Source organism: Balaenoptera borealis, assembly GCF_965194805.1.
Source record: "Balaenoptera borealis genome assembly, chromosome: 1".
NCBI lineage: Eukaryota > Metazoa > Chordata > Mammalia > Artiodactyla > Balaenopteridae > Balaenoptera > Balaenoptera borealis.
Genome location: NC_138860.1, coordinates 176411305 through 176436002, shown reverse-complemented (window position 1 = coordinate 176436002; position 24698 = coordinate 176411305). Strand labels below are relative to the sequence as shown.

Here is a 24698-nt window from a genome sequence, read left to right as displayed (position 1 = left end):
TTATTTATTTATTTATTTGGCTACTCCGGGTCTTAGTTGCGGCACGCGGGATCTTCGTTGGGACATGCGGGATCTTCAGTTGCGGCACACAGGATCTAGTTCCTGACCACGGATCAAACCCAGGCCCCCTGCATAGGAAGCACAGGGTCTTAACCACTGGACCACCAGGGAAAGCCCTGTGCTATAGTTTTGCAAGATGTTTCCATGAGACGAACCTGGATAAAGGGTACACTGATTATTTCTTACAGCTGCACGTGAATCTACAATTATCTCAAAATTAAATGTTTAATTTTTAAAAGGACATGCAAAATGCAAGCCCAAATTGTGTATTAGATTCATCAGGCATAAGACTCCTCAAAATTTTAATACTTTTGCTCTTCAAAAGACACCATTCATACAAGGAAAAAGTGGGACTTCCCTGGCAGTCCAGTGGTTAAGACTCAGCACTTTCACTGCAGGGGGCACGGGTTCCATCCCCAGTCAGGGAACTAAGGTCCCGCAAGCCACGCGGTTTGGCAAAACAAAACAAAACAAAACAACCACAGGACTACAGTGAGACAGGACTTCACAACCACTAGTGTGAGTGAAATTGAAAAGACTGGCAATGCTAAGTGGTAGCAAAGATGTGGAGACATGGAACCACTGCATATGCTGGCAGGAACATAAAACGGTACCAGTGCCTTGGAATACTGCATGACAGTCACACCTAGATATTTACCCAAGAGAAATGAAAGCATGTATTCACACACAAAAAAGACTTATACAGGAATGCTTTTCCATAAAGCCCCAATCTGGAAACAACCCAAATATCCATCAAAAGGTGAATGGATAAACAATTTGGTGGCATATCCATACAACTGAATACTATTCAGCAATAAAAAGGAACAAAATATTGATATACACAGAGACATGAATGAACCTCAAAAACATCCTTCTGAGCAAAAGAAAGCAGACACAAAAGCCTGCGCTATATGATTCCATTTATAAGAAATTCTAATCTAAAGTGACAGAGTAGATCAGTGGCTGCCCGGGCCTGAGAGCAGGGGAGGAGACTGACTGCAAAGCAGTAGGAGGGACGTTTTGGGGATGATGAAAATTTTCTATATCTTGATTGTGGTGAGGGGTATACATTTGTCAAAATCATCAAAACGTACCCCGATGATGTGTACACTTCCTTTTATGTAAATTATAACTCTATAAGGTTGTTTTTTTTAACATCTTTATAGGAGTATAATTGCTTTACAATGGTGTGTTAGTTTCTGCTTTATAACAAAGTGAATTAGCTATACAGATACATATATCCCCATATCTCTTCCCTCTTGCATCTCCCTCCCTCCTACCCTCCCTATACCACCCCTCTAGGTGGTCACAAAGCACCGAGCTGATCTCCCTGTGCTATGTGGCTGCTTCCCACTAGCTATCAATTTTACATTTGATAGTATATATAAGTCCATGCCACTCTCACTTTGTCCCAGCTTACCCTTCCCCCTCCCCACGTCCTTAAGTCCATTCTCTAGTAGGTCTGCGCATTTATTCCCGTCCTGCCCCTAGGTTCTTCATGACCAGTTTTTTTGGTTTTTTGGGGTTTTTTTTTTAGATTCCATGTATATGTGTTAGCATACGGTATTTGTTTTTCTCTTTCTGACTTACTTCACTCTGTATGACAGACTCTAGGTCCGTCCACCTCACTACAAATAACTCAATTTTGTTTCTTTTTATGGCTGAGTAATATTCCATTGTATATACGTGCCACATCTTCTTTATCCATTCATCTGTCGATGGACCCTTACGTTGCTTCCATGACCTGGCTATTGTAAATAGACCTGCAGTGAACATTGTGGTACGTGACTCTTTTTGAATTATGGTTTTCTCAGGGTATATGCCCAGTAGTGGGATTGCTGGGTCGTATGGTAGTTCTATTTTTAGTTTTTTAAGGAACCTCCATACTGTTCTCCATAGTGGCTATATCAATTTACATTCCCACCAATGGTGCAAGAGGGTTCCCTTTTCTCCACACTCTCTCCAGCATTTATTGTTTGCAGATTTTTTGATGATGGCCATTCTGACTGGTGTGAGGTGATACCTCATTGTAGTTTTGATTTGCGTTTCTCTAAAGATTAATGATGTTGAACATTCTTTCATGTGTTTGTTGGCAATCTGTATATCTTCTTTGGAGAAATGTCTATTTAGGTCTTCTGCTCATTTTTGGATTGGATTGTTTGGGTTTTTTTGATATTGAGCTGCATGTAAATTTTGGAGATTAATCCTTTGTCAGTTGCTTCATTTGCAAATATTTTCTCCCATTCTGAGGGTTATCTTTTTGTCTTGTTTATGGTTTCCTTTGCAAAAGCTTTTGAGTTTCATTAGGCCCCATTTGTTTATTTTTGTTTTTATTTCCATTTCTCTAGGAGGTGGGTCAAAAAGGATCTTGCTATGATTTATGTCATAGAGTGTTCTGCCTAGGTTTTCCTCTAAACGTTTTATAGTGTCTGGCCTTACATTTAGGTCTTTAATCCATTTTGAGTTTATTTTTGTGTATGGTGTAAGGGATTGTTCTAATTTCATTCTTTTACATGTAGCTGTCCAGTTTTCCCAGCACCACTCATTGAAGAGGCTGTCTTTTCTCCATTGTATATTCTTGCCTCCTTTATCAAAAATAAGGTGACCATATGTGCATGGGTTTATCTCTGGGCTTTCTATCCTGTTCCATTGATCTATATTTCTGTTTTTGTGCCAGTACCATACTGTCTTAATTACTGTAGCTTTGTAGTATAGTCTGAAGTCAGGGAGCCTGATTCCTCCAGCTCCATTTTTCTTTCTCAAGATTGCTTTGGCAATTTGGGGTCTTTTGTGTTTCCATACATATAAGATTGATTTTTAAAAGACACAATGCTAGACCATATTCTTAGATTCGACAGACATAAAAGTACTCTGTCAACTCGCTATTAAAGTTTCTAAATGTTCACTAAATTTCTGTAAACTCTTCTTCTCCCATGGATAACAAACAGTTCGCCACCGGCTGTGGTCCACAGACCACACTTTGAGTAGCACGGCCCTACCCCACTTTGCCAACTCCTCAGTTCTTTAATAGACATCCCTGCAGCCTTACCTTGCAGAACTAGGATGGAAAGCTGCCAGGCGAGAGAAGGGGAGGCTCTGAACAGAGCCCGGGGTCACTGGGTCTTGAATACTGGCTTGTGGGACAGCCGCAACACCCGGTACGTGTTGAGGCCCGGCACGTCGAAGCCGGGGGAAAGCCCATGGTGGTCCAAAGGGTAGAAGTTGACAAGCTGCCCGTGCTGGGCCTCGAGGGACAGCCAGGAGTCACCCAGCGGCAGCGCGCACGGAAACTCGCGGGCCACATGCAGCTGGAAGACGCGGCCGCGCAGATGGCGCAGCGCCAACGTGCGGAACGCCGGGGGCACCAGCGCCTCCACGCGGGGCCCGAACTGGCGCAGGCGCAGCTCGCCCGCCGGCCCGGCGTGCACTTCGTAGAAAGTCAAATTGGCAAAGGTGAAGTAGCCGGCGAAGGGTCGCGCGCTGGGCGGCGGAGCTGGGCTGAGCGCGGCCTCCCGAAGGGCCCTCTCCATAGCCGGCAGGAGCACGTCGTAGGCCTGAGCCACCAGGTCAGGCCCTGGCGGCCTCGGCCCAGCCAGGAGCAGCACGAGGCCCAGGCGCAGCGGCAGCACCAGGGAGAAGGTGGCGGCGTAGCCGTCCAGGTCTCCATCTTTGCGCACCACGCGATAGCCCCGCTGCGCGTGGAACTCCCACGGTGTGCCAGTCTCGTTGGCGAAGTAGGCGCCCGGACAGGCCAGCAGCGGCGCCAGTAGTGTCTTAGCCGCGTCAGGCCGCAGAAGCCGCTGGGGCCTGCTGCCCAGGAGCACCATGGCCAGCTTGGCCAGGTCAGCGGTGGTGGAGTACATCTGGCCCGACGGGCGGTACCAGCCCAGGTCATACAGCGGCGCTGGCCGCCCGCTGCCATAAAAGCCAGCTGCCAAGCGGGCACGCACAGGAGGTGTCAGATCGAAGCCTGTGTCTTCCATCCCCAGCGGTTCCAGCACGTTCTCCAAGATCCAGTGCTGGTAGTCACCCTGGGCGGTGTGGGCTGCCAGGACATGGGCCAGAAGCGAGAAGGCCAGCGTGCTGTAATGGCATCTGGAAGAGGAGGGGTGGAAGCTAGGATGCAGCCTAGGAGGGACATCTCCAGGCCCTAAATAAGCCCTTCCCACCTGCTCAGACTGTCTGCAAAGCCATCAGAGTTTCATTGGACTGGGTGGACAGGGAAGGAACCTGCTTCACTGCATTGGAGATGGTCAGACCCAGCAGAGACTTCAGAGATCACTGAATACAACTCACTATTCTACCTCTGGAAAGAGGAAGGCTCAGAGAGGAGCAGAGAATTGCCCAGGGTCACACAGCAGGTTGGAGAAGACCTAGGCTTGGCAATGCACCTGGGAAAGTGGTAAAACAAATCTTCTTGGTCCTTTACACTTTAGTATAATTTACTTTATCAAATGGAAAACTAGAGTCTCAGACTGGTAGGGTGGGGGGGGGATAATGATAGTGATCATTTAGCCCACGGATAACAAATAGGAGGCAGGATTTCACTCCTCCCTTGCCAGACACAAATAATCAATAAGAAGTCTCCTTTCTTTCCCAGAGCAGATGCAGTTTCAGAATCTCTAAAATAGTGACTCAGGGGACTTCCCTGGTGGCTCAATGGTTAAGAATCTGCCTGCCAATGCAGGGGACACGTGTTCCAGCCCTGGTCTGGGGAGATCCCACGTGCCGAGGAGCAGCTAAGCCCGTGCGCCACAACTACTGAGCCTGCGCTCTAGAGCCCGCGAGCCACAACTACTGAGCCCGTGCACCACAACTACTGAAGCCCGCACACCTAGATCCTGTGCTCCACAACAAGAGAAGCCCACCACAATAAGTCCGTGCACCGCAAGGAAGAGTAGCCCCCTCTCGCCACAACTAGAGAAAGCCCTCACGCAGCAACGAAGACCCAACGCAACCAAAAAATAAATAAAATAAAAAATAAAAATAAAATAAAATAGTGCCTCAGGAAGGCACAAGAATGGGTGAAAATGCACAAATCCTTTTAGATATTCCTGAACTCTAGCCCAACCTCCTTTTTTTCACAGATAAGAAAGGTGAGGTTCACAGAGGCAAATGCTTCCTCCAAGGTCACTCAGGAGGTTAGTGACAAAGCTGGAAGGAGGACTCTAGCCTACAGACGCCTAAGTTTTACCTGGATCCTTTCTTCCTTAAGAGAAGTGGAGCCTGAGGTTCAGCATTTGGAGAAACAGAGTGGCAAATTTGGAAAAAGAGTACTGCCCAGGTCCTGGAAGGGGACATCTGAGGCAGGGGAATGCCACTGTCCTCTGTCCAGCTCCACAGCCCCACTGCTCCAGAAGCTGGGCTTCTCTGTTCAGTAGCTGGCTACACCAGCTATCCACTCCCTATCTCATCAGCATCCCATTTATTTCCAGGACTTGGCAAAGTCTGTATTTATCTTGTTTATCTGTTCACTGATAAGAATGTTCACTGTTCACTCAGAAGAATGCAAACTCCACGAGGAGGGACCTGGTTGGATTCGTCTGCTGCTATATCTCAGTTTAACATATTCCAAGCACAGAGTAAGTGTTCAATAAATGTTGAGTTGATTAATGGGAAGAACATGAGATTCAAACAGGACTGGATCTGGGCCCAGCTCCCTGCTGCCTTACTCTGCCATCCCTCTATGGTCCTCAGTCCCCCCAGGTGTGGAACAGGGGGTTGTCATCAGTGATCTGCAAGGTCTTTCCTGGCTCTTACCACCTAGGGTGAGGTGACATAGGTTCTCTCCCAGGAGGGGTATGTCACCTTGTGAGGTTCCTAACATTGGTAGGGCATCAGGGCTCACTCCTCACCTGGTTCCTGGGTCTGCCACCAGCACATCATCCTTGAGCAGGTTCAGGGCCTCCTGGGTGCTGCCCGTCCACAGCAGCGAAGTGGACCGGAGCCTTCGGGGCAGCCCTAGGGAGGAGCAGCGGTCAGACCTGCTGGGTCAGCTGATGGTGGGATGATGGGCCCCTGGCTGTACCCCCTCCCCCACCTTCCATGAGTTGAGAGATAAAAACAAAATCACCTTAAAAAAAAAAGCTCTAGCATGGACTCTAATCCTGCCTGTGTTTCATTGGGTAAGCCATTTAACCTCTCTGAGCCAGTGTCCCCTCATCTGTAACATGAGGGAAATAATTCCTATGTCATATGGCTGGTGTGAGGATTTGGTGAAATCAAATGCTTAGCATGGTTACTGGTCATAGTAATTGCTCAAAAAATAATTGTTATCATCAACCATACATATTTGATTCCATAAAATTCTTGAGGTCACTGCCCAAATAGGTTTTGTGGAACTGGCTCCTCTGGCCACTTGGAATTTTCTGTTTATTGGATGTGACATTAGATGTGACAAGTATTGAAAGGATCACAGGATTAGGATTCTTCCCACCCATTCACTCAACAATAGTGTTCAAGCATCTCTTTCGTGCCAAAGACTGTTCTGGGTACTGGAATTCAGTAGTGAACAAAACAAAGTCCCTGCCCATGTGGAATCTGCATTCTAGCAGAGGAGACAGACAAGAAGCAAATAAATATTCATGCTGTGGAGGGAAATAATTCCATGTATGATAGGAGGGATTGTTATTTTATACAGAGTGGTCAGAGGAAGGCCTCACAGGGTAGGTGACCCTTGAGCAGGTGAGAACTCGAGGAGGTGAGGGAGAGAGCCACACAGCTCTGTGAGGAAAGAATGTCTCAAGCAGAGGAAAGAGCAGGTGCAAAGGCCCTGAGGCAGGAATCTGTTGGCATGTTTGAGGATCAGCAGGAAAGAGCCAGTGTGGTGGCAAGGATTGAGAAAAGGAGAGACTTTGGAGGTGAGAGATATTGGGGTGCAGGCACCAGATCCTGTAGGGTGCTATAGGCTACTGCAAGGACTTGGCCTTTTCTCTGATTGGGATGGGGCCACTGTAGGGCTTTGAGAAGAGGAGTGATGTGATCTGACATATATCAGTTGCTCTGGCTGCTATGTGAAAACAGACTTTGGGGGGCAATGGCAGACACAGGGAAACCTGTAAGGAGACTTGCAAAAATCCATGTCTAAATGCTGGTGGATTGGATGAGTGAGGAGTGGTTGGATTCTGGACATATTTTGATAATGGAGCCAACAGAATTTGCTACTGGAGGGGATGTGGAGGGTGTGGGAGTGAGAGAAATCAGGGATAACTAACTCCAGGCTCTTGGCCTGAGCAGCTGGGGGATGGAGTCCCAAGCCCTGGGTTTAAATTCTGACTCTAACACTTCTTGCTGTGTGGCCCAAACCATATGCTTTACCTCTCTGAGCCTCTACTTGCTCACCTTGAAGTGGGCTGAAGCACCTGCAGTGGTTTCCCTGTGAGGTGTTACAAAACTTAACTAAGAATGGATGAAAAGCTCCAAGAATGGGAGAAAGCTCTAGATTAAGGTGAAGGTCAATCATAAAAGATACTGGGAACGTATAACAGAGTCATTCAGGCAGTTGTATGCTCAACTGGTGGGCTTTGGGACACGTAGGGTGGGCTTTTTTGTTTGTTTTTTGGGGGTTGCATTTTTCTTAATTTATTTATTTATTTTTATTTATTTTTGGCTGCATTGGGTCTTCGTTGCTGCATGCAGGCTTTCTCTAGTTGCAGCGAGCGGGGGCTACTCTTCACTGCGGTTGCGGGCTTCTCATGGCAGTTGCTTCCTCTTGTTGCAGAGCATGGGCTCGCGGTGCACAGGCTCAGTAGTTGTGGCACTTGGGCTCAGTAGTTGTGACTCACGGGCTTAGTTGTTCCGCAGCATGTGGGATCTTCCCGGACCAGGGCTCGAACCTGTGTCCCCGGCATTGGCAAGCGGATTCTTAACCACTGCGCCACCAGGGAAGCCCGTGTAGGGTGTTTTTAAACTGACCACAAACACAGAGCCCTGTGCTGGGTCCCTTGGATACAGATGAAGAAGAATCCACAGTGTACCCCTAGAGGGAGCCCTGGGGTCAGGTTATAAACAGGAGTGTATTTAATAGGAGGCTCATGGAGCAAAAGCCTCAGAGCCCCTCACCTGTATGACCCCTTCCAAGGCCTGTATCCAAGTTTGAATTTATAATATTGTATTTTTAAAGAGGACCCCCAAATTATATCTACATCAGGCCTCCATAAACCTAGGTCTACCCTTGGCTGTAATAACCAGAGCTACATTGACAAGTACCTGCTGTGTGCCAGGTACCCTCCTAAGTGCTTGACATTCATTAGCACATTTAATACAGCAAAATAGCATGAACCAGTCCTTTTACAGAGGAGTAAAACAAGGCTCAGAGAGGTTACGTGACTTACCCAAGATCACACAGCTGGAATTAATTTCAGTGCTCATGCCCTTAGCCACTAGGCCGCCCTCCCCCAAGGCTCTGATCCTGTCCTGCCTGGGCGACTTCAGGAGGTTCCATTATCTGGCAGAGCCTCAGGTTCACCATCTGCTAATGGGAGTGCTAACCAGCCATGTCCATAGACTGAGACCTCAGGCCTGAACGCACTTTGTAAAATAATGAAATAGTAGGCACTTATGATGGATTCCTACCATCTAGAGTTGATCGGTTGGTGACTGCAAATATGAACAATAGAAGGCGTTTTGGGGTGGTGCAGCTGGTGCCTGCCTTCTCCTCCTTGGCTGGGTCAGTCACCATGCAGCACAGCCTCCCTCCCACCCATTCCTGCCCAATTCCTGTTCACTGGCTTTGTCTTCCAGTATCCCAGCCTGCCCTTGCCCTTCCACCATGTAGATTTCATCTTGGCTTGTTAGCACATCTTTTATTATCATCATTATTATTATATAATTTGTTTTTAATAAGTAATTCATTTACATGATTCAAAAGTCCAAAGACACCAAAGGGTATACAATGAAAAATTTTCCTCCCACTCTTCTCCCCAGCCACCAAGTTCCCCTCCTTGGAGGCAGCCCAGTGATTCAATCCCTTTCCCTTCCAAAAATATGTGATACACATTTTTATATATATACCTGTATATATACACACACACATAATATATGTGTATATAAATATATATGTTATATAACAGGTACATTACAAATGGATTATACATATACATTCATATAGATATATACATTATATGTGTATATATTATTTATTCATATGGTAGCTACAATATATGCTGTTATGAGCTTTTTTACCCACTTAAGATTGTATGTGCATCTCAGTACACAAGGAACGTTATTACCCATTTTTTTAGGGCTACAGTAGTATCTGATTACTGTATAACTGTGTCATAGTTTATTTAGTTACTCCCCTATTTATATTTAGGTTGTTTCAATCTTTTTTTTTCACTATCACAAACAGTGCTGTAGTGAATAACTGTGTACATACCTCATACTGCACATGGGTGAATACATCTGTAAGAGAAGTTCCTAAAAGTGTAATTGCTGAGTCAAAGGATGTATACATTTTTGTGATAGGTATTACCAATTGCCCTCCACACAGGTTGCACCAATTTTTTTTCTTTTTTTCGGCCGTGCAGTGCAGTACACGGGATCCTAGTTCCCCTACCAGGGATCAAACCTGTGCCCCCTGCAGTGGAAGCACAGGGTCTTAGCCACTGGACCGCCAGGGAAGTCCCAAGTTGCACCAATTTAAATTTCCACCACTGATGTATAAGAGGGCTTATTTCACCATAACTTCACCAACTCAGTATACTCACTATTATGGCCTTTACCAATCTGATAAGAGGAAAATGTCTCTCAGGAGATTTAATTTGCATTTATTTTGTTATGAATGAGGTTGAGCATCTTTTAATATTTTTTAATATTCTTAAGAGCCATTTATATTCCTTTTCTGTGAACTGTCTGTTCTGTTTCTATCCTTTACCCATTTTTCTGTTGGGTTCTTGGTCTTTGTAATGGTTTATATATTAAGGGAAATTAACATATAATTGTAGAATATATATTATATTCAAATTATATATAAAATATATAATTTGTAGAATTGTCAACACATATTCACTTGTTGACTTGTTCTTGACCTAATAAACAGATCTTGACCTGTCAGCTTGCTTTTGACCTTCCAACAGATCCTCGTTTGTCCACTTGAACCTAAATTCCCAGGTTTCACCTCAGCTTTTATCTCACCAGATCTTTCTACCCCTGGCCCACCACCCAGGAAGGATGAGAGGGAGCTATGGCCAGTTCAGGAAGCAGAGCAGAGAGTGGGCCCAGCCTGGCTGGATGAGAACCTGCTCCTTGGTTCCCCTATCTGAAATGGTTTGGACTGAGCTACATTAAGTTCAGAGCCACTCACCTGAGAGCTGGCTGGCCATCCTTCGGAGGGTGACGGGTGAAGGCCTTGGGGCTGGGCCCACCTGCTCCAGAACATCCATCAGGTTCTTTTGTTTGGGGGCTGATGCCACGCCCAGTGGGTTGTTAATGGTGAAGGTTCTGGCGTACCGCTCCAGAGGGTCATCTAGAGAGGCCACGATGCCCTCCTCCCACAGGCGGTACAGCATCAGCACGGGAAAGATCTTGGAGATGCTGGAGATCCTGGACAATGTGGGGGGCACAAGGGTGCAGAGGGCATCCTGTTGGCTTCACAACACACCTCCACCCTGCACCCCCAGCCTCCAACTTTCTAGTATAATTAGGAAAGCACTGAGTCCACCCTTATTCAGCATCTCAGATAGAAATCCACCAGCCTCTGTAGAATGCCTTTGGGATGCTTGAGAACTTACCAGGGGCAGTGGGGCTGGGCCAGATGGACACTCTCGAGCACCTCCCCCATGCCAGGCCCTTCACCAGGCACTTCCCTCTCTGGGACAGACCTGGGTTGGGATCCTATCTCTGCCTCTCACCAGCTGAGTTGCCTTGGGCAAGTGCTAGTCCTTTCTGAGATTCAGTTTCATTGTCTGTTTTATGGGTTGTAGAAAGGATCGAACAAGATTGTGCTTGCAAAGTGCTTGGCAACACACCTGGAAGGTAGTAAGTGCTCAATAAGTGATAGCAAATATAATTGTTGCCCTGTGCCTGGCACATAGCAGGTGCAGTGTGAATGGAAGCCCTGCAATCCTCACAGTATCTCAGGGAGCAAATGTGTTCACTTGGCACTGTGAGCTTTGAGGATCCTACAGGCAGCACCCAGGAAGGGAGACTCTGGGTGTGTAGCAGATTGTCCCAAGTTGCTTCCATCTGGGCCACCGCTGCCAACTGGCAGAGACCCAGGTCGAGGGCCCAGGAACTGGTTACGGTTCTTTAGTGTCACGTGGAAGGGGTGTGGGGTGGGACATAAGGGAGCCTTTTCTAGTTTGGGAGGCATTAGGATAAGGGCTCTCCAGAAGGGATTCCTTCCTGACTTGTTACCGCTGTGGTGTGATATTAGGCACTCACTGGTCCTCTCTGGATCTCAGTCTCCTCATCTATAAAATTACCAAGACTTAATAAAGGGCCCTGGCAGCTAAGACACCCAGTCATAATTCTCTTGAGTCCCCCTACCTCCTAAGTCCCCCTTGTCCTACCACCCTTCGCCCCCTCCACAAGACCCTGGTGGTGCCCCAGCTGACCGGTACATGGTGTACTCATTGGGGGGCCCAGAAGCCGGGTCTGAACCATTCTTCCTCCCGAAGTTCCCGGTCCAGAGCACAGTGTCGTTGTGGATGACAACTGCAGACATAGCAGCCAGACCTGGGGCAGACAGTGCCTGGCGCAGAATCCCGTCCACCTTGGAAGAGAAGAGCGGGTGGCTCAGAGTACAGGTGCAGAGACAGGCCCCTCTCCCCACCCACAGGCCCCATGTGGTTCTGTACACCGTGCCATTCACATACCACACCCTCTTCCTGGCTCCCCTCCATTCTCTCCCCCTAGTGGCTGGAAGGGAGCCCAGTGAGCCTCCAGACCTCGGGTTCTCAGACCGTGTCCCATGGGGTGGGGACCCCACGTGGGGACCCCACCCAGCTGCAATCAGAGCAGATCCCCTGGAATCTGTTTTGTATGTAAGTTTTCCTCATAAGACCTTTGTTCAAAGAAACATTTCCTTGGAAATACGTAAGAAGAGGGAGGGGTTAAAACCCCTGATCTAATCAAACCTGTGTCTGATGCCCTAAAAAACCTCCAACAGGCTGAGTCTGACCCCCTAGTGTTGGAGAATTCAGTATTTATAGAGGACCCCTAACACTGTCTTTGAACATTTATTGAAAATACCTCATTATTTTCAATTATGTAGTATAATGATGGTGATTAACAGCTAACATTTACTGGACATTTACAACATGCCAGACACAGTATAAAATGATTTTCATACATTGTCTCACTTAATCCTCATAAGTCAGTGCTGATTTCTCCCCATTTTACAGGTGAGAACATTTGAGATATGAAGTGACTTGCCCTGGTGGTTAATGGCTAGTGGAATCAGGATTAGAACCCTATGCTAACTCCAGCACCTCCTTGCCAAGAGATTTTACATTCCCTGAATTGAGCTCAGTCTACCTGTAGTTTCCACCCCTGCACTAACTTGGCCTCTCTGAGCCTCAGTTTCCTCCTCTGTAGCGAGGGATTCAGGAGGTGGTAACACAGAGAAGTTAGCACAGTGCGTGGCATGTACCAGGTACTCACTAGAAGGCTGCTATGGTTATTATTGTTGCTTTATTTTTTTTTAATTACTCTGACCCCTGGGAGCCAAATAGTACGCTTCTGCTCTCTCTCCTTCACAAAAGCTTTTTGTGTATTTGCAGGCAGTGATTGTGTCTCTCTGCACTGGCCCACGCCTGCTCTTATGTGGACACATCACCCTCCTTCCCTTCAGCTGTTCCTCGGATGAAGTTTCAAACCATCTCCCATCACCACCACCAGGCTGCTGCACATACACTTCTGATCTGTGTGTCTCCTAAGGTGAGTGACCCAAGTGGGGTAGGGTCTGAATGGCAGAATGGCACAGACAAGAGCTGGCTGACAGCCCCCTCTAGTGTTAAGCCATTCTGCAATGATGAAAGTTGTGTTGTGGGGTCTTTAATCATATTTCAATGGCCTCTGTGATCCTCTCCCATCTCATCTTTCTCCACCCCCACTATGGCCCCACCAGACTGAATTTCCTTTCTGTATATGCCTCATACGGACTCTGCTGCCTCTGGGCCTTTGCACATGCTGTTCCCTCTATCTAAAGCACACCTTTCACACCCCCAAGCTCCCTCATTATACACACACATATCCTCTGGGTATCTACTCCTTGTTCACCTCTCAGTTTAGACACCACTTCCTCCAGAAGCCTTCCCTGACCCCAAGTCCAGTTCCTTTGTGTCACCATGTACCCTAAACTTTCCCTATCCTCACTCTTACCCCTGTGTTATAAGTGTTTACTATCTTGACTGTTCCCCTCATTCCAAGACTAGTAGCTTCTTGAGAGCAGGATAGTATCTTCTCCTGCCATATCCCTGGTGTGTAGCGCAGAGTAAGTGCTCAAGAATTATATGTTGGGGGGACATGCCTGGTGGTCCAGTGGCTAAGACTCTGCACTCCGAATGCAGGGGGCCTGGGTTCGATCACTGGTCAGGGAACTAGATCCCACATGCTGCAACTAAAGATCCCGCATGCATGCCACAGCGAAGATCCCGTGTGCCACAACCCAGTGCAGCCAAATAAATAAATTAATTTTTTTAAAAAAGAATTATATGTTGAATGAATGAATGAATGCCACTACTAGCGCAGAGGATATGCCCTCCCCTTCATCAACCAGGCCTAGCCCACACAGCCAGTTCTCTCCTGGGTCATCACTGACCTTTTTCAGGGCCTCCTTCAACACGGGGAGGGGGTGGGCCAGGGGCACAGGCTCAGGGTGCTGGGGACACATCCTCATGGGGGCAGAGGTCACCTCTGGTCCCAAGGAACCTGGAGGGCACATCACATGGTGAGCGAAGGACAGAGATCAGGTTAGTGGTCTAGGGGCCATCGCCCACTGGGTCTTCTCCCAGTTCTGGATGATCTCAGGAGGCAGTGGAAGGTTTAGAGAAGAGTGGTTCTTGCACTCTTGGGGGGTTCTCACACCCTTACCACCCCACACTGTCCTCAGAGGATGCAGGGAGGTCTGGAGGCCGTCGTGATGGTCTCACAGCCTGAATCCTGCCCTGCCAAGGTCCACGCCTTCCCCCTGAGGTTCCAAGGAAGCCATACACCTGGACAAAAGTAGGATGGGACTCAAACCCTAATGCCCGGATGCACAGCTCTGGGGATGAAATGAGTTGTTCCTGGCGGTTTAAGCCTGAAGCCTAAGTGGGGCCCCGAGTCCACTTCTCCACCCAAATATATAATCAGAACTGGAGAAAGGGGGACAGGAGAGATGTGGCTGAGCCTGCCCCACAGAGCTGGTACTTGTCTAAGTCTGCTGACCACGTAGAGGGAGGAAGCTCGTCATGCGAGAGAGAAGGGCTACCAACAGGCACCTGTGGCCTGATTGGTGTCTCGAAGGCCAAGCAGCAGGTAGTGAGTGTGGGACTGTGCTGTCTCCTCTTGGGCATGCTCTGCCCTTTGCCCCTGGCTGCCCATGGCTGGTATCTTGTGGTGAGGCTGTGCCAGCTGGGAGGGCTGGCCCTAGGGCATGAGCCTGGCGTTACCAGCAGTGGTGGTTCATTTGCTGAGCCTTGACCAGCCCAGGATGGAGAGACCAAGAAATGGCAGCTGCTGTCCATGGACACATGGACATGTTCCTCCCGGGGTCTTAGATATAGCTGGGGCAGTGCCTTTAAAGGGAGGTAGGGCCTGGAGATCCCACCTTGGGGGCCGATGGAAGAGCAAGAGAAACACTGTTTGCACTTTTGGGGAACCCTGAGTTTTACCCCTGGAGTCGGTGGCTTAAGGAACCCCCAGTGGTATTAGATCCTCAGTTACTACAGAAGGGCATCGAGGCGCAGAGGGATCACATGACTGGCCCGAAGATGCACAGTTAGTGAGAGCTGGAGTCAGAATGGACGCCAGAGCTTCTGAGTCTGAATCTTATGGTCCTCCCTCCTGCCTCAGATCAGGAGTGGCAGCTCCAAGCCCACGGGGACCTCCGGGGATGGGGGGAAACTCAAGGATGTTCCTGCACTCACCGGTCTTCAGCTTGGGGAGGTAATACTGCCACAGGAAGCAGCCAGTCATGAGCACAGAGAGCACGAAGAAGAAGCTGCAGGAAGCCGGGAAGAGCCACTTCTTTTTCACTTTCAGCAGGCTGAGCTGCCGGCCAGCCTGCAAGGGGAAGGACAAGGCACACCCCCAAGGGGGTCAGCAAGAGGGAGGAGAGAGGGACCCCTGCCCTGGCCCCTCCTATGCCTTAGGTTCACCCAGACATCAGGAGAGCCCACAGCTTGGGGTAAGTTTCACACCTGTAAGACCAAGGGCCTTCCCAGTATTGCCCCTTCAACAGCTCTGCCCCATATGTACCTCTGCACCTCTGTGCCTTTGCATAGCCTGTTCCCTCTGCTGGCCATGCCCTCTCTCTCCTATGTATTTAGTGAAACATCTAAGACCAGCTGAAATGCCACCTCCTCCAATAGTCCTTAGAATATTGTCCCTCACATAGATGCTGTCTATGTTTTTTGTCTCAAAACAACTTTGCAAGGTTATTACCTTTCCTACTTTACAAATGAAGAAACTGGGAGTTGCCGAAGGTTTTATGGGTCTTAGGGTGATGTATCCTGCATTTGAATGTGGGTTTTGCTTTGCAAGGGTATCTTCTGTGACTGAACATTTCAGAGGCCCGAGTTTGAGACCCAGCTCTCCAGCAGCTGGCTGTTTCTCGCTCTTCGACGATTTGTACTACTCTCACCCACTCACTCAGCAAATCCTCACCACGCCCTGAGCACAGCAGTGAGATTGTGCAGAGTTGGGCTGGCCAGGAGAGCTAGGCCTTGAACACCAGCATGCCAGCTCCCCAAGGGCAGGAATTCTGATACTAGTTCACTGCTGAGCCCCCAGGGCCTGGAACAGTGCCTCTCACCTAGTAGGTGCTCAATATAGAGTTGCTGAAAGGATGAATAAATGAAACAGAGCCCTCAATCCTGGGACAAGGGTCCTGAATCTTGAATTCCTTCCCAGCTCTCTCATTCTGCAGGCCCTCTAGGAGGGACAGAGAAGGATTAGGGGAGACCAGGGAAGAGTCCTTTCACATCACAGTTTAGGTTACAGCAGCAATGAAGATAGTTCAAAAGAGACATAAGACACATTAAGACATAAAGGTGGAGAGCCAAGCAGATTGGATCTGAATCCCAGCTTCGCCACTGCCTTGCTCTGTGACCTTGAGCAAGTCACCTAACCTCTGTGAGCCTCATTTTATCACCTCTGAAATGAAAGTTCCCAAACCAACTTCATGAACAGACTATGAAATGTGGTAAGATAATAACTGTTAAGTGAATAGCGCAGGGCCAGGCATAAAGCTGGCACTCAACATATGACGTTTATTATTTTTTAGACAAGTCCTTTCCTTCCTGTAACTTCAGTTTGCAGACCTGGAAATGAGAAAGTTCAACAAATGACTGTGAAGGCTCTTCCAGAACTTTGGTTGAACAGGCCAGAGACAGAGATCAAATGCTAGCTCTGCAACTAGCTGTGTGACCCTGGGCAAGTCACTTAACTTCTCTGAGCCTCATCTGTAACATCAGGGCACTAAGGGCGCCTACCTCACAGGGTGCCATGATATGCCTCTTAAAAGGCTTTTAGCACCATGTCTGGGACACTAACTGGAGGTGGTACTGTGTTTCCAGGATTCTAAGTTGGCTGTGAGGGAATACACGGTTCTTCCTGGGGGCCAGGTCGCCACACACACTCTCTCTTTAGATTCCTTGCCACCTCCCCACGCGGCCTCTTCCTCCTCCCCCTCTTGGACTTTAGGCCTTGGTCTCATCGTCTTATGCTCCCTGTTTCCTGCCCTCGCCCACCTCCCAAGCCACACTTGCTCAGCCCCCGCACCTGTCTGAGGGAAAGGGCCCATTTCTCTGAGCTCCACCCTTTCTTGAGCTTTCCAGGCAGGTCCCTTTTCACTGCAACGGTTTTTATACTCACTTGGCAGAGAAACATGGGGGGGCGTGGCGATGAGACCAGCCACAGCTGGGAGACACCAACCACACATTGGGAGCCTTACGCAGGCCCGCTGCAAGAACACACCATTGGTGGACGCTTGGGAAAGCAGGTGTGTGGCGAGGCATGGGGCGAAGCGAGTCTCCTGGGAAACCTTGTCCTATGTTCTCAGGACCCACACATTCCCTCCACAACATGTACCGAGCAACCAGGATAAACCAGAGGCCGTGGAGGACAGAGAGTGAGGAAGGGGCCCCTCCCTTGGAGAACTCACACTCCATGAGGTGGATCAGCTAACAGTTGTAGAACTGTTCTAAGTTCTAAGGACTTTAATGTACATTATGCACATTAAATCATTTAACTCTCATAGTATCCCATGAGATAGTATTATTATTACCACTAGTTTACAAGTGAGGAAGCTGAGTGTCACATATGCTAAGCCATTTACCCAAAATCACACAGTATTATGTGGCAGAACTGGACCTTGAACCCATACAGGGTGGCTCCAGAATCTGGCATCCTTAACCACTAGGCTATCTCTACTGACCCTGGTGAATGAGATGACATATGCTCACACAAAAATGTGTACTTAGGGCTTCCCTGGTGGCGCAGTGGTTGAGAATCTGCCTGCCAATGCAGGGAACACGGGTTCAAGCCCTGGTCTGGGAAGATCCCACATGCCGCGGAGCAACTGGGCCCGTGAGCCACAACTACTGAGCCTGCGCGTCTGGAGCCTGTGCTCCGCAACAAGAGAGGCCGCCACAGTGAGAGGCCCACGCACCACGATGAAGAGTGGCCCCCGCTCGCCACAACTAGAGAAAGCCCTCGCACAGAAACGAAGACCCAACACAGCCAAAATAAATAAATAAATAAATTTATTAAAAAAAAAAAATGTGTACTTAAATGTCCATAGCAACATTATCATAATAGCAAAAAAGTGGAAACAACCCAAATGTCTATCAAATGATGAATAGGTAATCAAAATGTGGTCTATCCAATGGAATATTATTTGGCCATAAGAAGGAATGAAGTAGTACAACATGGACGAACCTTGAAAACATGGTAAATCCAGCCACAAAAGGCCACATGTTATATAACTCCGTTTATATTAAATGTCCAGAATAGGCAAATCCATAGAGACAGAAAGTAGATTAGTGGTTGCCAGTGGCTGGAGGTACAGGGGAATGGGGAGTGAGTGCTAACGGGTAGTTTTCTTTTGGGGGGGTAATGAAAATATTCTAAAATTGACTGTGGTGCTGGTTATACAACATTGTGAATATGCTAGAAACCACAGAATTCTACACAAAATTGTTGAATGTTAATGGTATGTGAATTACATCACAATAATGATTTTTTATAATAGTACCTACTTGTATTCAGTTGTAAGGATTAAATGAGTTAATATTTATAAATCACTTAGAACAGTGCTGGACACATGGTAAACACTATATAATGCATTAGCTATAATTGAATGCCTACTATGTGCTAGGCACTGAGCCAGATATTAGAGATATACTGATAAACAGGGAAAAAAATATTTCTTACCCTATTGGGGATTACAGTTTTCGGAGGAGGTGGGTATTAACCAAATCTTGCATTCACTCTTCTTTCCCCATCTCCCTTTCCAAGGGCTCCTCCTTCACCTCTGTCCTACAAACATAGTGTACCTGGCTTCCCTCCTCCTCTTTCCTCAGTACACACACAATCCCTAGGTGACAAATTACCAAATCAGAAGTGGAAGAGGGCCACCACTACAGATCCTACAGGAAAGTATTGTGAACAATGTTATGCCAATCCATTTGACAATTTAAATGACATGGACAAATTTCTTGAAAGAAGTAATTTCCCCAGGTGATCTCATGCACAAGGATACCAGCCACGTGCTAATGATTACTGATTCTACAGCTTCTGCCCAGCCCTCTCCCCTGAACTTGAGACTACCATTTTCAACTGCCTACCAAATATTTCCACCTGGAAGTCCCCACGCCTCTGAAACCCAACATCAAGGGCAAAACTTGCTTATCTTCCCTCCTCCTCCTTCTCTAATATTTTCAACATCACTTTATGGCGCCTGCTTCCACCAAGTCACACAAGCTAGAAACTTCAGGGTCTTCCCTGGTCTCTCCTTGCCCCTCAATCCCCACCCACAGCCATTCACCAAGCCCTGCTGGCCTGTTAAGGTTATGAAATATTTCAAGCATAGAGAAGAATATATGGAGAATATAATGAACACTTGAGCACCCACCATCCAACTTTGTTAAATCTTAACATTTTACCATATTTTCCTCATATTTAAAAAATACTAGGGACTTCACTGGTGGTCCAATGATTAAGAGTCCGTGCTCCCAATGCAGGGGGCCTGGGTTCGATCCCTGGTCAGGGAACTAGATCCCACATGCCGCAACCAAAGATCCTGCATGCTGCAACCAAAAAAATATATATATATCCTGCGTGCCACAACTAAAGACCTGGTGCAGCCAAATAAATATTTTTTTAAAAAAATAATAAAAAATAAAAAATACTATGTTAGTTACTTATTTAGTCTGTTGTCTATTCATCCCATCCCATTAGAAAACAGGGACTTTTTTGTTTCGTTCACTGTAGTATTCCCAGTGACTAGAACAGTCCCTGGAACATAGCAGTCCCTAATAAATATTTGTTAAATTAATGAATGCATGAAAATAAAACATTCTAGGTAGAGTTGAAGCCCTCTGTCCCCTTTGCAGATTTCAATCTTCTCCCCCTCTCCCCACATGTGACACCCATTCTGATATTGGTGTTTATCATTATCATGCGTGTTTTTATTCCTTCACTATGTGTTTATGGATCCATAAGCAGCACATAGTATTGTTTTTCACATTTTAAAACTTATATAAATGATATCCTACTGTATTATCCTCCTTCAACTTACTTTTTTTCCAATTTGATACATGTAGTTCTGGATTATCCACTTTAACTTCTATTGAGTATGCTGCTGTATGACTATACTTCATAGTGTAATAGTTAGAGCATGGCCTCTGGGGCCAGGCTGCCTTAAAGACGTGAGTATTTTATACATTTGAGTTGGGAGTGAAATATCTGGGTGGTAAGATATGGCCATCTTCAGCTTAACCAGATACTATCCAGTTGCTCTCCAAAGTTGTTCCAATTTATACTTTCACCACCTGTGATTCTCATTGCTACTTTTAATTTGCATTTTCTTGATCACTGATAAGGTGGTGAGTGTCTCCAGCACCAAGATCCTGGCTTTGATGCCTGCAATACCTGGCACTCCACCTGGCTCTGGCAGGTTCTCAGGAAGTATGTTTTGAACTTTATGTTGTCCTGCAAGTTGAAAGACTTGGGTTCAAATCTCAGCCCTACCTCCTGAGTCAGTTATAACTCTGGACAAGTCCCTTCCCCTCTCTGAGCCTCCACTTCTTTAACTGTTGGAGAGGGCTGGGTTATTTACAAAGAGTTTACTTTTACATCTGGAAACCTCATTTGACTTCACAAGTATCTTCCAGCTCTAGAATTTAGGGTTCACATTAAAGCCATTCTTTATTCATAATTTCTAAAGATTGGAAAAGTCCCTCAGCTGGTGAATGAATAGACAAACTATGGTACAGCCACGCAATGGAATACTACTCAGCAGTGTAAAGGAACAAACTATTGATATACGCAATCATGTGGATGAATCTTAAATACATTATGCTAAGTGAAAGAAGCCAGACTCAAAAGGCTACAGACTATAGGGACTTCCCTGGTGTTCCAGTGGCTAAGACTCTGTACTCCCAATGCAGGGGGCTCAGGTCAGGGAACTAGATCCCACTTGCCGCAACTAGGAGTTCTCATACCGAAACTGAAGATCCCACATGCCTCAACTAAAGATGCCACATGCAGCAACAAAGATCTGGCACGCTGCTATGAAGATCTGGCCCGCAACAACGAAGATCCCATGTGCCGGAATTAAGACCCAGTGCAGCCAAATAGATAAACAAATAAATTTTAAAAACATTTTTTTAAAAAGGCTACAGACTATATAATTCCATTTTCATAACACTCTGGACAAGGCAAAACTGCAAGGACAGAAAACAAATCAATGGCCACCTGGGAGTAGGGATGGTGTAGACTACAACAGGGCAGAAGGGAATTTGGAAAGGTGATGAAACCGTTCTCTATCCTGATTGTGACGGTGGTTACAGGGCCATATGTATTTGTCAAAACACATGGAGCTGTACACCTCAAAGAGTGAATTGTAATGCATATAAACTGTACTTCAGGTTTTTTTAAATGAAGCCATTAAAGATCCCAAGAGCATTAGGTTGTCTCCAGCTGGGTGTCAGAGGAGTGACACCAGACACAAGTCTGTGCCTCAGCCACAGGAGTGAATGGGGAGGCTCTCTGGCATTGCCGTGGGTTTGTGTGGGAGGGGAGTCAGAAGGTGCCTCTCTTTGAGCATGAGCAAAGGGCCACTGGGGCAAGCCCTGTGAGGGTGCCCTGGTCGAGGGCAGCCTGATCTCACTTAACAAGTACCCATGGCATGGCATCATCCTCTCATTTTCAGGAGCAGAATGAAATTCACAGATATTCGATGACTCGATGAGGTCATGGGCAGTGGATGATGGAGCTGGGATTCTAGCCCTGTCTATGCATCCCCCCCACCCCAACATGTGACTGGGTTCTCTGCATCCCCAATGTGCAGCCCTCCTCTGGGGCCCAGCCTCATCTCATGTCTGTCTCCAGTCTCAGACTTTATTCCAATAGACACAAAGGTGGGGTCAGTATTGAATGACTAAGGTGCCCACCAGCTGCTCACATTGACACTTGCAGATGTCACTTGGCATCTCTCCCCTCTCTCTTCCCAGCTGGAAAATGCTGGCTGAGGGGTTGCTCAGGGAGATCCAGGCTCTCCCAAACCCCACCCATAACACGGTTCACCCAGCTCCTTCCCCTGGTGGTCTGCAGCCCAGAAACCTTCACCTTTTTTCTCCCGACTGGCCACTCTGGGACAGCACTCCTTGTCCAGTCATTCATTCAGAATACAATCTCCAGGAGCTGGCTGTGTGCTGGGCACAGTGCTACGCCCTTTGGCTAACATCTGTCCCTCATGGAGCCGGCAGGATGGTGAAGAGGTCAAACACAAGGGCTCTGGGGCCTGGGACTTGATTCTGGCTCTGCCCTCACTAGCTGTGGACCAATGACTTCCCCTCTTTGAGTCTCAGTTTCCTTGTCTGTATAATGGGAATGGCCATCATTCCTACACCTCATAGAATTTAGATGAGGGTAAATGAGAAAATGCATGCAAAGTCCTTTGAAACTAGCTACTCACAGACTGGTAGCTAGTGTGGTCGTAATAATTTCTCTGGGAGAGAGATGGAAACAGATCATGCCAGAGGGCTCTGGGGGCTCTGAGGTACCCATGAGCTCAGCCTCGGGGTGGGAGGGGGAGGAAAGCTTCATTGAACAGGTAGTTGGGGATGAGTTGGGGGCACCCCAGTCAGGGTCCTTGAGACAGGAAAAAGAAGAGGATCTGTTTCTGGTTTGTTTTGAGAATTTGATGAGTTAATACACAGCAAACACTTGAAATGGTTCCTGGCTTGCGGTACAAACTCTAGAAACGTTAGTGATGACAATGAAGGTGATATAGGGGTGAGTTATGATTTAGGTCAATGTTTGAAGCAAGCCTTTGTGGGGCTATGCCTCACCTGAGTCTTCATTCTCTCCATGGCGTGGAAGATTCCAGCCCCTTGAGGAGTCAGCTCTACAGCCCAGGAGACCCTGTGAACAGGAAACTGAGTCAGTGGAGTGAAGGCAAAGAGAGGTCCTGGAGGTTGGAAAAGAGAGGAGGGGGCTGGAGAAATGCAAGAAGACAAGGATGGGGGATATGCACCCAGAAGTCCTCGCTGTTTCCCAGGCACTAATGCATCTTCCCATGTTGTTTCCCCATCAGACTATGAGGCTTTCTAGGGTAAGGACCGTGTCTCCATTTCATGAAGCTCCACCTCAAAGGCAAGGGAAACAAACTCAAAAAAAGTGTCCAGGGGCTTCCCTGGTGGCGCAGTGGTTGAGCGTCAGCTTGCCAATGCAGGGGACTCGGGTTCGAGCCCTGCTCTGGGAAGATCCCACATGCCACGGAGCAACTAGGCCCGTGAGCCACAATTACTGAGCCTGCGCGTCTGGAGCCTGTGCTCCGCAACAAGAGAGGCCGCGATAGTGAGAGGCCCGCGCACCGCGACGAAGAGTGGCCCCCGCTTGCCGCAACTAGAGAAAGCCCTTGCACAGAAACAAAGACCCAACGCAGCTAAAAATAAATTAAAAAAAAAAAAAAAAAAGTGTCCAGGTCTGCCCAGTCTGTCCTGATTTCAGCACTGAAAGTCCCAAACCCCTCAGTCCAGGGGAAACTGGGACAATTGGTCACCCTCCCTGTCATTGCCTCTGCTTCCAGCTCCTCCTCCTTCTTCAAGCCTCAGAAACAGTCCTGTCACACCCGTGGGTGCTTGGTCCCAACTCACCCTCTTCTGGAAGGCTCAGGAAGGACGGGGCAATTCAGACCCAGCCATGGTTGGCCAGTGCCTCCGGGAGCCCCCGTGTTCCAGGGGACAGGAATGACATCCCAGGCTCTGAGGCGCAGGCTTCACCCAGGCTCCCCAGGGGCTGGCAGATGTGGCGCCTGATTTCCCAGCGCTAATCCCTCCGTGTGTCTTACGCCATGGGGATTAGTTCCTGGGGTCCCCGAGCAGCCGGGAGGGGGGCACATCTGTCAGGGGGACTGTGCGGCGCCACGTGACCCAAAATGCTCCAGGCTAGCGGGCAAAGGTATGCTCTCTCCAGGAGTGTCTGCCAAGCCCAGTGTGCGGAGGAGAGATGATGGGAACTGCCAGGAAACAGCGTCGGCCCGACCCACAGGACTCCCAGACCCGCCACCCCCCACACCAGCTCCTCAGCTACCTCTGAGGAACCCTGGGCTCCAAAGAACACAGTTTGAAGACCACTGGGGTCAGCCTAGTTGTTACATATTTGGATAACTCGGTCCAAATCCCAGTTCTGTAACTACCTGTGTAGCCTTGGGTAAGTCAGGCCCTCTTTGATTTTTCATCTATAAAATGGGGATGATATCTATGTTATTGTGAGGATTAAACTGCAATGTGTATGCAAAGCAGGTAGCCCAGGACCTGGCACCTAGTAAGGGTTCTGTTAAGGTTAGCTTCTTTTTATTTTATTTATTTATTTATTTATTGACTGCGTTGGGTCTTCGTTGCTGCACGAGCTTTCTCTGGTTGCGGCAAGCGGGGGCTACTCTTCGTTGTAGTGCACGGGCTTCTCATTGCGGTGGCTTCTCTTGTTGCGGAACATGGGCTCTAGGTGTGCGGGCTTCAGTAGCTGCAGCATGCAGGCTCAGTAGTTGTGGCTCGCAGGCTCTAGAGCACAGGCTGAGTAGCTGTGGCACACGGGCTTGGTGGCTCCGCGGCATGTGGGATCTTCCCAGACCAGGGCTCGAACCCGTGTCCCCTGTCTTGGCAGGAAGATTCTTAACCACTGCGCCACCAGGGAAGTCCCAAGGTTAGCTTCTTTTTATAACTTGGTTTTTATGCCACAACTTTAGAAAGTCACTATCCACTGAT

General features: G+C 47.9%; 1 protein-coding gene across 1 annotated transcript; it reads right to left on the bottom strand.

Moving 5' to 3' along the window:
* Positions 1–386: 386 nt before the first annotated feature.
* On the bottom strand, positions 387–22802 carry LACTBL1 (lactamase beta like 1; the record flags this gene model as incomplete). The annotated part of the gene is made up of 7 exons (XM_082378471.1): positions 387–4155; positions 5916–6021; positions 10364–10602; positions 11616–11773; positions 13823–13932; positions 15132–15267; positions 22782–22802. The coding sequence occupies 7 exons, from the start codon at positions 22800–22802 to the stop codon at positions 3174–3176; spliced, it is 1752 nt and encodes a 583-aa protein (XP_082234597.1). The 3' UTR covers positions 387–3173.
* Between the last annotated feature and the right edge of the window lie 1896 nt (positions 22803–24698).